The 13,738-nt window shown below is 44.8% G+C and overlaps 1 protein-coding gene across 6 annotated transcripts in view; it reads right to left on the bottom strand.

The window, feature by feature from the left end:
* Positions 1-13,738, bottom strand: part of ARHGAP22 (Rho GTPase activating protein 22) — a 202,839-nt gene that overhangs the window by 14,334 nt on the left and 174,767 nt on the right. For all 6 annotated transcript variants that reach the window (XM_073793356.1, XM_073793357.1, XM_033842536.2 and 3 more), the window contains one exon: positions 1,940-2,147. In XM_073793356.1, the coding sequence (XP_073649457.1) occupies positions 1,940-2,147 (208 nt within the window). The remainder of the gene's footprint in view (positions 1-1,939; positions 2,148-13,738) is intronic.

Genomic DNA, 13,738 nt, shown 5'->3' with positions numbered 1-13,738 from the left:
CAGATTTCCACTCCTCATTCGTGTGTCTGATTCCACAGGAGTGGGGAGGGCGGGGCCTGGAACCTGGACTTTTGGTAGCTCCTGGGGATCCAGATATACTGTCTTACCGCCTGATGCCAACTCGGGAGATAGCTGCAAACACAAAATCAGATCTGGCTGCCGCCCTCCTCAAACTGTGCCTGGCCTCCTGGGCCTCAGGACCAAACCCAGCTCCCTGGAGTGCCTTCCTCGGCTTTGCCCCCCCCTGCACAAATGCTCTGTGCAAGCTGCGGTTCCTGAAGGCCTCAGCCTGGATCCTCTCCCCTTCTGGCCCACCTGCTAAATACCCACTGGAGAGGCAGAGGCCCTCAGACTCCCCCGCCTTGCAGCCCTGACTCCCGGCCTCTCAGCAGTGTGGGGCAGGCCTTCCCTGGGCTCCTGTCTCTCCCTCTGGACACGTCTACTCCTCTTCCTGGGATCACCTCCAGCCCATCCTCCAAGATGGGGCTTCTCAGGTTGTCCCCTTTCCTCTCTTCTCCCTCATGCCCTCCCAGGTGCACTCACCTGCTCTCACACCCTATTGTTGCCCTGTTGAAACAGAGGACACCCAACCCTACACCTGTCCCCAGAATCCTCTCCTTGGTTCTGGAACCGAGGGTCCCTCTGGCTACTGATCACATCACTTCCGTCAGATTTCCCACCAGCACATCACATTCAGCTCCTCAGCACCTTCCCAGTGACGGGGGGAGCAGAGAAAGGAGAGGCCGTGGTCATCCACAGCCAGGGGAGTGCTCAAGGTGTGGGGTCAGTGGCAACTGGGGCCGTGGTCCCTTCTCTAAAAAACCTCAATGTCAAGAGCAAGTTTCCAGGAACCACAGAGAAGCATTGTTTGAAGCAATCTCCAACCCTAACCCACAGCCACACAGGCACAGGATGGAAAAGGCTTGGCTGGCAGAGGTTCAGAGTGGACCACAAGCTCGCTGAGATTATAAATAATGAACTACAAGCTCAGAGTATCAGATGGAAATTCACGAGGCTCCAGATGAAGGAACCCCTGTGCCCTCCTGGGTAGACCCCCTCTGGGGAGTGGTGATCAGTCCCAGGCTCCACATGTGAAAAAGGATTTGACAGACTCTCCTGGCTGTGGTGATGGGTCTGGGCAGATGCTGGAGGGGCTGGAAGTGTTCTGCCCCGAGAGGAAAAGATCTGAAAACGCCAGGGCTGCCAGCAGAAACCTGTGGACCTATCCTGCAACAGAGGGGCCCTCGTCTGTGAAGGCAGATCTGAGAAGAACAGGCAGAAGCTCCATGGGGGCCAGGGCTGGCTTGATACAGAAAGAATTTTCTATGAAAAACTGCCCCATAATGGAGATACCATCAGAGAGAAGAGGCCCCCAAACAGCTACCTCTCCCCCGTTCTTAGCCCCTGGGCTTTAAGTGAGGCTGACTATCCCGGGGTGGAGCCCAGGACCCAATAAGCCCCAGTGATGAGGTAGGATGGGCACTGGCCCAGGACAGGTGGAGGAGACTTGCTCCCCCGCCCCCAAAACCTGTGAGAATGTGGGGCTGGAGCCACGCTTCCATCTTGGCACCAAAGGAGCCTGGGGGGCAAGTTATCCCAAGAAAGCAGAGCCAAGAGACAGACCCTGCAGAAGGCCTGGAGCCCTGGCTGGTGCCAGCAGAGGCCTTCCCTTGCTCGCGCCGGGGCGGGCTTGCGGGCATCCACAGGGGATACCGCCCACGTGGAGGTGGCAGGATCCGCCCCTAAGCGAGATGCAGGGCTGCTGCAGTGATTCTGTGCCCTGCACTCTGCCCATTGGCAGGGCTGGCCGGGCACGTGCCAGTGTAGGGCGCCACCCCATCCTCCATCCTGCACCCATGCCTCTCAGCTGGCATCCTGAGAGGAGGCTATGCAGGGGAATGGACAGGTGGCCCTATCTGCACCCCTCCCGGGAGCTCACCTGTCAAACAGCGGCTTCTCCCCACAGTCGAAGGAATCCTGAAGGTCCCTCACCAGGTTGGCCTGGCCAGGCATGCGGAAGAGGCCCTCCTCGGTGAGCCCGCGCTCCCGGATGAAGTCCACACACTGCTCCACCAGCAGGGGTGCCAGGCGCGGGCCATACTTCCGCTCGTGGTGGACTGTGTCCTCCAGGCGCTGCCCAAAGACCCCTGGGCACAGAGAGGAGCTGGTCACACCCTCAGCTAGCCGGCTCGGTGGTGGGGGAGGGCGCTGGGGACAACAGAGGGCAGGGGGTGCTGTCAGGGCCAACGGTGGCTCCCCGGTGAGGGAACAGGTTAGAAACTGGGAGGGCAGGCACCAGGCGGCTGGGACGGGGCAGGAGGGCCTAGCGGGCAGGGGCCTGGCCTGTGGAGCTTGTTCAAGCCTGAGGACCTTCAGGGAGGGCCCTCAGGGAGCATGCATTATGCATTTTATTGATTGGTTTATTTATGCAACACTAACCTCCAAATGGAAGTGGCTTGCATTTAAAAACCCAACACTATGTCCACCGAAAGACGCACTCTAGAATGTTCTTAGTGGCACTCCCTTGCAATCCCTCCAAATGGGAAACTACCTAATGCCCATGAGCGGCAGAATGAGCGGGACTGCCATGGTCTACTCATACCGTGGAGCATGGGACAGCAATGACAACAGATGGGACACAGCTCAGGCAAAAAGACAGACGATAGATGATGAGAAAGCAGAATCACAACTCAGCATCACTGATCATTAGTGAAATGCAAATCAAAACCACCTCACACCCATGAAGACGGTTACTATCCAAAAAACAGAAAACGTGTTGGTGAGGATGTCAAGAAATTGGAACCCTTGTGCCCTGTTCATGGGAATGTAAAATGGTGCAGCCGCTGTGGGAAACAGTATGGAGGCATGTTAAAAAATTTAAAACACAGTTACCATATGATCCAGCAATTCTATATACCCGAAAGAAGTGAAAGCAGAGACTTGAGCAGATATATGTACACCCATGTTCACAGTATTATTCACAACATCCAAATGGCGGAAGCAACCCAAGTGTCCATCAGTGGATAGATGGGTAAACAAAATGTGATACGTACATACAACAGAATATTATTCAGCCATAAAAAGAAGGAAATTCTGACACATGCTATAACATGGACAAACCTTGAGGACATTTTTCCGAGTGAAACAAGCCAGTCCACTAAAACAAGTAAAATACTGTATGATTCCACTTATATGGGTACTTAGAATAATCAAATTCATAGAGACAGAAGGTAGAATGGTGGTAGCCAGGGATTGGAGGACAATGGAATGGACAGTTATTGTTTAATGGGTACAGAGTCTGTTTTACAAGATGAAAAGAGTTTTGGAGATGAATGATGGTGGTGATTACACATGACGAATATACTTAATGCCACTGAATTGTACACTTAAAAATGGTTAAAATTTTATGTCAGACCTATTTTTACCAACATTTTTTAAAATGAAAAAAAAAACCCATAATTGCTAGCAGAAGCCAGACACAGAGTGTACACTGCATGACTCCATTTATGTAAAGTGCAAAACCAGGTCAGAACATAGTTACCTTGGTGGGTCAGTGACTGGAAGGAGCCTGAGGGGACCCGGGGGTGCTGGTAATACTCGGATTCTGGACCTGGGCACTACTTACCCAGCTTTGTTCACTTTGAGAAAAATCATTAAACTACACACTTGTGACACCTGTGTTCTGTTCACCTTTCTGTTTGCTATACCTCAATAACATTTGCAAAAAAAAAAAAAAATTAGGAAGCAAAATATCCAAAACATTTAATAGAGGACAAGAAAGCAAATGAGGGACAGAGGGAGAGAGCAAGAAGGTAAAGGAACTTTTGACCCAGAAAACCTGTGACAACTAAATACACAACTGGGCAAAGAGGTTCCTGGCAGCCCAGGCAAAGAGTGGAAGGAGTGGAGATCCATGAAGCTCCCTAACTCACGGTGATAGTGAAGGAGAAACAGACTTCTCCCAGCCCTAAGCTCTACAAGGACTCTGGAAGGCCCGCCATCTGCCATCTCCCTATCTCTGACTCAAAGACCATCCCCGCAGGGCGGCTGTGGGGTGGGCCAGAGCATGACATCAAAGCTCCATTCTGTCCAGGCAGTTCTGTCCTCCCAGACGGATGCAGCCCAGGCAGGTGGTGTCCCAAGACCTGAGTGCTGAGCCAGCCAGGTGAGAGGGTGGCAGGATGGATGACTGCCTACTGTAGCTTCCCACACACAATGGCTGTTTTGAAATAAGATACATCAGTCCCTAAGACAATGCCTGACATAGAGCAGGACTCAGTCAATGTTCCTTCTCATGCTGTTCAACCTAAAGACAAAGTATATAGAACCTGGGGGATGAGATTTCTCCCTTCTAGAAAACATGCCCACAAGGAAGGCACCCAGTGACACCATCAATGCTTTGGGGAGAAGTGTGTGGATGCATGTGTGTGTGTGTTTGTGAGTGTGTGAGTGTGTGAGTGTTCATGCCTACACCTGCATGTGGACTTGTGTGTGCATATGTGTGTGTGTGCATGCACTTGTGTGTGCACAAGGAAAGTGTGCTGAACTGGCCGAGACATGGCACTCATGGTACCAGGTGAATGTTCTAAGCACTTTACATGTATCAACATATTTGATCCTCAGACAACTGAATAACTTAGGGAATATTACCATTATTGTTATCATCATCACCATCATCATCATTCCCAATTTCCAGATGAACAAACTGAGAGGCAGCAGGCTCCAGAATGTGCCCAAGTTCACTCAGCATGTGGCAGGGTCAAGGTTCAAACCCAGGCAGTCTACATGGAACATTCTCCTGGATAGATCACATCTTGGGCCACAAATCAGTGAATTTAAGACTACTGAAATCATATCAAGCATCTTTTCCGACCACAATGCTATGAGATTAGAAATCAATTACAGGATAAAAACTGTAAAAAACACAAACACATAAAGGCTGAACAATATGTTACTAAACAACCAAGGGATCACAGAAGAAATCAAAGAAGAAATTTAAAAATGCCTAGAGACAAATGACAATGAAAACATGATGGTCCAAAACTCATGGGATGCAGCAAAAGCAGTTCTAAGAGGGAAGTTTATAGCAATACAATCTTACCTTGGGAAACAAGAAAAATCTCAAATAACCTAAACTTACACCTAAAGCAACTAGAGAGAGAACAAACAAAACCCAAAGTTAGTAGAAGGAAAGAAATCATAAAGATCAGAGCAGAAATAAGTAGAGACGAAGAAAATAGCAAAGATCAATGAAACTAAAAACTGGTTCTTTGGCTTCCGGGAAGATGGCAGAAAAGTAAGACATGGAGATCACCTTCCTCCCCACAGATACACCAGAAATACATCTACACGTGGAACAACTCCTACAGAACACCTACTGAACGCTAGCAGAAGACCTCAGACCTCCCAAAAGGCAAGAAACTCCCCACGTACCTGGGTAGGGCAAAAGAAAAAAAAGAAACAACAGAGACAAAAGAATAGGGACGGCACCTGCACCAGTGGGAGGGAGCTGTGAAGGAGGAAAGGTTTCCACACACTAGGAAGCCCCTTCTCGGGCGGAGACTGCGGGTGGCGGAGGGGGGAAGCTTCGGGGCCGCGGAGGAGAGCGCAGCAACAGGGGTGCGAAGGGCAAAGCGGAGAGATTCCCGCACAGAGGATCAGGGCCGACCAGCACTCACCAGCCCGAGAGGCTTATCTGCTCACGCGCCAGGGCGGGCGGGGCTGGGAGTTGAGGCTCGGGCTTCGGTCGGAGCACCGGGAGAGGCCTGGGGTTGGCGGCGTGAACACAGCCTGAAGGGGTTCGTGGACCACGGCTAGCCGGGAGGGAGTCCGGGGAAAAGTCTGGACCTGCCGAAGAGGCAAGAGACTTTTTCTTCCCTCTTTGTTTCCTGGTGCGCGAGGAGAGGAGATTAAGAGCGCTGCTTAAAGGAGCTCCAGAGACGGGCGCAAGCGGCGGCTAAAAGCGCGGACCCCAGAGACGGGCATGAGACGCTAAGGCTGCTGCTGCCGCCACCAAGAAGCCTGTGTGCGAGCACAGGTCACTATCCACACCTCACCTCCTGGGAGCCTGTGCAGCCCGCCACTGCCAGGGTCCCGGGATCCAGGGACAACTCCCCCGAGAGAACTCACAGCACACCTCAGGCTGGTGCAACGTCACACTGGCCTCTGCCGCCGCAGGCTCGCCCCGCACTCCGAGCCCCTCCCTCCCCCAGGCCTGGCTGAGCCAGAGCCCCCGAAACAGCAGCTCCTTTAACCCCGTCCTGTCTGAGCGAAAAACAGATGCCCTCCGGTGACCTACACGCCGAGGCAGGACCAAATCCAAAGCTGAGCCCCTGGGAGCTGTGAGAGCAAAGAAGAGAAAGGGAAATCTCTCCCAGCAGCCTCAGGAGCAGCGAATTAAAGCTCCACAATCAACTTGATGTACCTGCATCTGTGGAATACCTGAATAGACAAGCAATCATCCCAAATTCAGGAGGTGGACTTTGAGAGCAAGATTTATAATTTCTTTCCCTTTTCCTCTTTTAGTGAGTGTGCATGTGTATGCTTCTGTGTGAGATTTTGTCTGTATAGCTTTGCTTCCACCATTTGTCCTAGGGTTCTATCTGTCCGTTTTTTAAAATATTTTTTATTTTAATAACTTTATCTTATTTTACCTTACCTTCTTTCTTTCTTTCCTTCCTTCCTTCCCTCCCTCCCTCCTTTAGACAACGAATCATCCCAAATTGAGGAGGTGGACTTTGAGAGCAAGATTTATGATTTTTTCCCCTTTTCCTCTTTTTCTGAGTGTGTATGTGTATGCTTCTCTGTGAGATTTTGTCTGTATAGCTTCGCTTCCACCATTTGTCCTAGGATTGTATACGTCCGTTTTTTTTTCTTTTTTTCTTAATAATTATTTTTTTATTTTAATAACTTTATTATATTTTATCTTATTTTATCTTATCTTCTTTCTTTTTTCCTTCCTCCCTCCCTGACTTCTTTCTTTCTTTCTCTTTCTCTCGTTCTTTCCTTTCTCTCTCCCTCTCCCCCTCCCCTCTCCCTCCCCCTCCCTCCCTCCCTCTCTCTCTCTCTCTGCTACTACTAATTCTTTCTTTCTACTTCTTCTTCCTTTTATTCTGAGCCGTGTGGATGAAAGGCTCTTGGTGCTGCAGCCAGGAGTCAGTGCCGTGTCTCTGAGGTGGGAGAGCCAATGTCAGGACACTGGTCCACAAGAGACCTCCAAGCTCCACATAATATCAAATGGCGAAAATCTCCCAGACATCTCCATCTCAACACCAGCACCCAGCTTCACTCAGCGACCAGCAAGCTACAGCGCTGGACATCCTATGCCAAACAACTTGCAAGACAGGAACACAGCCTCACTCATTAGCAGAGAGGCTGCCTAAAATCATAACAAGTCCACAGACACCCCAAAACACACCACCAGACGTGGACCTGCCCACCAGAAAGACAAGATCCAGCCTCATCCACCAGAACACAGGCACTAGTCCCCTTCACCAGGAAGCCTACACAACGCACTGAACCAACCTTAGCCACTGGGGACAGGCACCAAACACAACGGAACTACGAACCTGCAGCCTGCAAAAAGGAGACCCCAAACCCAGTAAGATAAGCAAAATGAGAAGACAGAAAAACACACAGCAGATGAAGGAACAAAATAAAAACCCACCAGACCTAACAAATGAAGAGGAAAGAGGCAGTCTACCTGAAAAAGAATTCAGAATAATGATAGTAAAGATGATCCAAAATCTTGGAAATAGAATAGACAAAATGCAAGAAACATTTAACAAGGACCTAGAAGAAACAAAGATGAAACAAACAACGATGAACAACACAATAAATGAAATTAAAAATACTCTAAATGGGATCAATAGCAGAATAACTGAGGCAGAATAACGGATAAGTGACCTGGAAGATAAAATAGTGGAAATAACTACTGCAGAGCAGAATAAAGAAAAAAGAATGAAAAGAACTGAGGACAGTCTCAGAGACCTCTGGGACAACATTAAACGCACCAACATTCGAATTATAGGGGTTCCAGAAGAAGAAGAGAAAAAGAAAGGGACTGAGAAAATATATGAAGAGATTATAGTTGAAAACTTCCCTAATATGGGAAAGGAAATAGTTAATCAAGTCCAGGAAGCACAGAGAGTCCCATACAGGATAAATCCAAGGAGAAATACGCCAAGACACATATTAATCAAGCTGTCAAAAATTAAATGCAAACAAAACATATTAAAAGCAGCAAGGGAAAAACAACAAATAACACACAAGGGAATCCCCATAAGGTTAACAACTGATCTCTCAGCATAAACTCTGCAAGACAGAAAGGACTGGCAGGACATATTTAAAGTGATGAAGGAGAAAAACCTGCAACCAAGATTACTCTACCCAGCAAGGATCTCATTCACATTTGATGGAGAAATTAAAACCATTACAGACAAGCAAAAGCTGAGAGAGTTCAGCACCACAAAACCAGCTTTACAATAACTGCTAAAGGAACTTCTTTAGGCAAGAAACACAAGACAAGGAAAAGACCTACAATAACGAACCCAAAACAATTAAGAAAATGGGAATAGGAACATACATATCGATAATTACCTTAAATGTAAATGGACTAAATGCTCCCACCAAAAGACACAGATTGGCTGAATGGATACAAAAACAAGTCCCATATATTTGCTGTCTACAAGAGACCCACTTCAGACCTAGAGACATATACAGACTGAAAGTAAGGGGATGGAAAAAGACATTTCATGCAAATGGAAACCAAAAGAAAGCTGGAGTAGCAATTCTCATATCAGACAAAATAGACTTTAAAATAGACTATTAGAAGAGACAAAGAAGGACACTACATAATGATCAAGGGATCGATCCAAGAAGAAGATATAACAATTGTAAATATCTATGCACCCAACATAGGAGCACCTCAATACATAAGGCAAATACTAACAGCCATAAAAGGGGAAATCGACAGTAACACATTCATAGTAGGGGACTTTAACACCCCACTTTCACCAATGGACAGATCATCCAAAATGAAAATAAATAAGGAAACACAAGCTTTAAATGATACATTAAACAAGATGGACTTAATTGATATTTATAGGACATTCCATCCAAAAACAACACAATACACATTTTTCTCAAGTGCTCATGGAACATTCTCCAGGATAGATCATATCTTGCGTCACAAATCAAGCCTTGGTAAATTTAAGAAAACTGAAATTGTATCAAGTATCTTTTCTGACCACAACGCTATGAGACTAGATATCAATTACAGGAAAAGATCTGTAAAAAATACAAACACATGGAGGCTAAACAATACACTACTTAATCACGAAGTGATCACCGAAGAAATCAAAGAGAAAATTTAAAAATACCTAGAAACAAATGACAATGGAGACACGACGACCCAAAATCTATGGGATGCAGCAAAAGCAGTTCTAAGAGAGAAGTTTATAGCAATATAATCCTACCTTAAGAAACAGGAAACATCTCGAGTAAACAACCTAACCTTGCACCTAAAGCAATTAGAGAAAGAAGAACAAAAAGACACCAAAGTTAGCAGAAGGAAAGAAATCATAAAAATCAGATCAGAAATAAATGAAAAACAAATGAGGGAAACGATAGCAAAGATCAATAAAACTAAAAGCTGGTTCTTTGAGAAGATAAACAAAATTGATAAACCATTAGCCAGACTCATCAAGAAAAAAAGGGAGAAGACTCAAATCAATAGAATTAGAAATGAAAAAGGAGAAGTAACAACTGACACTGCAGAAATACAAAAGATCATGAGAGATTACTACAAGCAACTCTATGCCAATAAAATGCACAACCTGGAAGAAATGGACAAATTCTTAGAAATGCACAACCTGCCAAGACTGAATCAGGAAGAAACAGAAAATATGAACAGACCAATCACAAGCACTGAAATTGAAACGGTGATTAAAAAGCTTCCAGGAAACAAAAGCCCAGGACCAGATGGCTTCACAGGCGATTCTATCAAACATTTAGAGGAGAACTGGTACCTATCCTTCTCAAACTCTTCTAAAATATAGCAGAGGGAGGAACATTCCCAAACACATTCTACCAGGCCACCATCACCCAGATACCAAAACCAGACAAGGATGTCACAAAGAAAGAAAATACAGGCCAATATCACTGATGAACACAGATGCAAATATCCTCAACAAAATACTAGCAAACAGAATCCAACAGCACATTAAACGGATCATACACCATGATCCAGTGGGGTTTATTCCAGGAATGCAAGGATTCTTCAATATACGCAAATCAATCAACGTGATACACCATATTAACAAATTGAAGGACAGAAACCGTATGATCATCTCAATAGATGCAGAGAAAGCTTCTGACAAAATTCAACACCCATTTATGATAAAAACCCTGCAGAAAGTAGGCATAGAGGGAACTTTCCTCGACATAATAAATGCCATATATGACAAACCCACAGCCAACATCGCCCTCAATGGTGAAAACGTGAAAGCATTTCCACTAAGATCAGGAACAAGACAAGGTTGCCCACTCTCACTACTCTTATTCAACATACTTTTGGAAGTTTTAGCCACAGCAATCAGAGCAGAAAAGGAAATAAAAGGAATCCAAATCGGAAAAGAAGAAGTAAAGCTGTCACTGTTTGCAGATGACATGATACTATACATAGAGAATCCTAAAGATGCTACCAGAAAACTACTAGAGCTAATCAATGAATTTGGTAAAGTAGCAGGATGCAAAATTAATGCACAGAAATCTCTTACATTCCTATATACTAATGATGAAAAATCTGAAATTGAAATCGACAAAACACTCCCATTTACCACTGCAACAAAAAGAATAAAATATCTAGGAATAAGCCTACCTAAGGAGACAAAAGACCTGTATGCAGAAAATTATAGGACACTGATGAAAGAAATGAAAGATGATACAAATAGATGGAAAGATATAACATATTCTTGGATTGGAAGAATCAACATTGTGAAAATGACTCTCCTACCCAAAGCAATCTACAGATTCAATGCAATCCCTATGAAACTACCACTGGCATTTTTCACAGAACTAGAACAAAATATTTCACAATTTGTATGGAAACACAAAAGACCCCGAATAGCCAAAGCAATCTTGAGAACGAAAAACGGTGCTGGAGGAATCAGGCTCCCTGACTTCAGACTATACTACAAAGCTACAGTAATCAAGACAGTATGGTACTGGCACAAAAACAGAAAGGTAGATCAATGGAACAGGATAGAAAGCCCAGAGATAAACCCACGCACATATGGTCACCTTATCTTTGATAAAGGAGGCAGGAATGTACAGTGGAGAAAGGACAGCCTCTTCAATTAGTGGTGCTGGGAAAACTGGACAGGTACATGTAACAGTATGAGATTAGATCACTCCCTAACACCATACACAAAAATAAGCTCAAAATGGATTAAAGACCTAAATGTAAGGCCAGAAACTATCAAACTCTTAGAGGAAAACAGAGGCAGAACACTCTATGACATAAATCACAGCAAGATCCTTTTTGATCCACCTCCTAGAGAAATGGAAATAAAAACAAAAATAAAATAAATGGGACCTCATGAAACTTCAAAGCTTTTGCACAGCAAAGGAAACCATAAACAAGACCAAAAGACAACCCTCAGAATGGGAGAAAATATTTGCAAATGAAGCAACTGACAAAGGATTCATCTCCAAAATTTATAAGCAGCTCATGCAGCTCAATAACAAAAAAAACAAACAACCCAATCCAAAAAAGGGCAGAAGACCTAAACAGACATTTCTCCAAAGAAGATATACAGACTGCCAACAAACACATGAAAGAATGCTCAAAATCATTAATCATTAGGGAAATGCAAATCAAAACTACAATGAGATATCATCTCACACCAGTCAGAATGGCCATCATCAAAAAATCTAGAAACAATAAATGCTGGAGAGGGTATGGAGAAAAGGGAACACTCTTGCACTGCTGGTGGAAGTGTGAATTGGTACACCAACTATGGAGAACAGTATGGAGGTTCCTTAATAAACTACAAATAGAACTACCATATGACCCAGCAATCCCACTACTGGGCATATACCCTGAGAAAACCGAAATTCAAGAGTCACGTACCAAAATGTTCATTGCAGCTCTATTTACAATAGCCCGGAGATGGAAACAACCTAAGTGCCCATCATCGGATGAATGGATAAAGAAGATGTGGCACATATATACAATGGAATATTACTCAGCCATAAAAAGAAACGAAATTGAGCTATTTGTAAGGAGGTGGATAGACCTAGAGTTGTCATAGAGAGTGAAGTAAGTCAGAAAGAAAAAGACAAATACCGTATGCTAACACATATATATGGAATTAAGAAAAAAAAATGTCATGAAGAACCTAGGGGTAAGGCAGGAATAAAGACGCAGACCTCCTAGAGAACGGACTTGAGGTTATGGGGACGGGGAAGGGTGAGCTGTGACAGGGCGAAAGAGAGTCATGGACATATACACACTAACAAACGTAGTAAGGTAGATAGCTAGTGGGAAGCAGCCGCATGGCACAGGGATATTGGCTCGGTGCTTTGTGACAGCCTGGCAGGGTGGGATAGGGAGGGTGGGAGGGAAGGAGACGCAAGAGGGAAGAGATATGGGAACATATGTATATGTATAACTGATTCACTTTGTTATAAAACAGAAACTAACACACCATTGTAAAGCAATTATACCCCAATAAAGATGTTAAAAAAAAAAAAAAAGAAGATGTGGCACATATATACAATGGAATACTACTCAGCCATAAACAGAAATGAAACTGAGCTATTCGTAATGAGGTGGATAGACCTAGAGTTTCTCATACAGAGTGAAGTAAGTCAGAACGAGAAAGACAAATACCATATGCTAACACATATATATGGAATTTAAGAAAAGAATGTCATGAAGAACCTAGGGGTAAGACAGGAATAAAGACACAGACCTACTGGAGAACGGACTTGAGAATATGGGGAGGGGGAAGGGTGAGCTGTGACACCTCGTGAGAGACGCATGGACATATATATACTACCAAACGTAAGGTAGATAGCTAGTGGGAAGCAGCCGCACAGCACAGGGATATCAGCTCAGTGCTTTGTGACCGCCTGGAGGGGTGGGATAGACAGGGTGGGAGAGAGGGAGATACAAGAGGGAAGAGATATGGGAACATATGTATATGTATAACTGATTCACTTTGTTATAAAGCAGAAACTAACACACCATTGTAAAGCAATTATACCCCAATAAAGATGTTAAAAAAAAAAAAAGGACAACATGGAAGAAATGGACAAATTCTTAGAAATGCACAACCTGCCAAGACTGAATCAGGAAGAAATAGAAAATATGAACAGACCAATCACAAGCACTGAAATTGAAACGGTGATTAAAAATTTTCCAAAACACAAAAGTCCAGGACCAGATGGCTTCACAGGCGAATTCTATCATTTAGAGAAGATCTAACACCGATCCTTCTCAAACTCTTCCAAAATATAGCAGAGGGAGGAACACTCCCAAACACATTCCACGAGGCCACCATCACCCTGATACCAAAGCCAGACAAGGATGTCACAAAGAAAGAAAACTACAGGCCAATTTCACTTATGAACATAGATGCAAAAATCCTCAACAAAATACTAGCAAACAGAATCCAACAGCACATTAAACGGATCATACACCATGATCAAGTGGAATTTATTGCAGGAATGC

This window comes from Tursiops truncatus, chromosome 16 (assembly GCF_011762595.2).
Source record: "Tursiops truncatus isolate mTurTru1 chromosome 16, mTurTru1.mat.Y, whole genome shotgun sequence".
Classification (NCBI taxonomy): domain Eukaryota; kingdom Metazoa; phylum Chordata; class Mammalia; order Artiodactyla; family Delphinidae; genus Tursiops; species Tursiops truncatus.
This window is presented reverse-complemented; position numbering and strand designations above follow the sequence as displayed.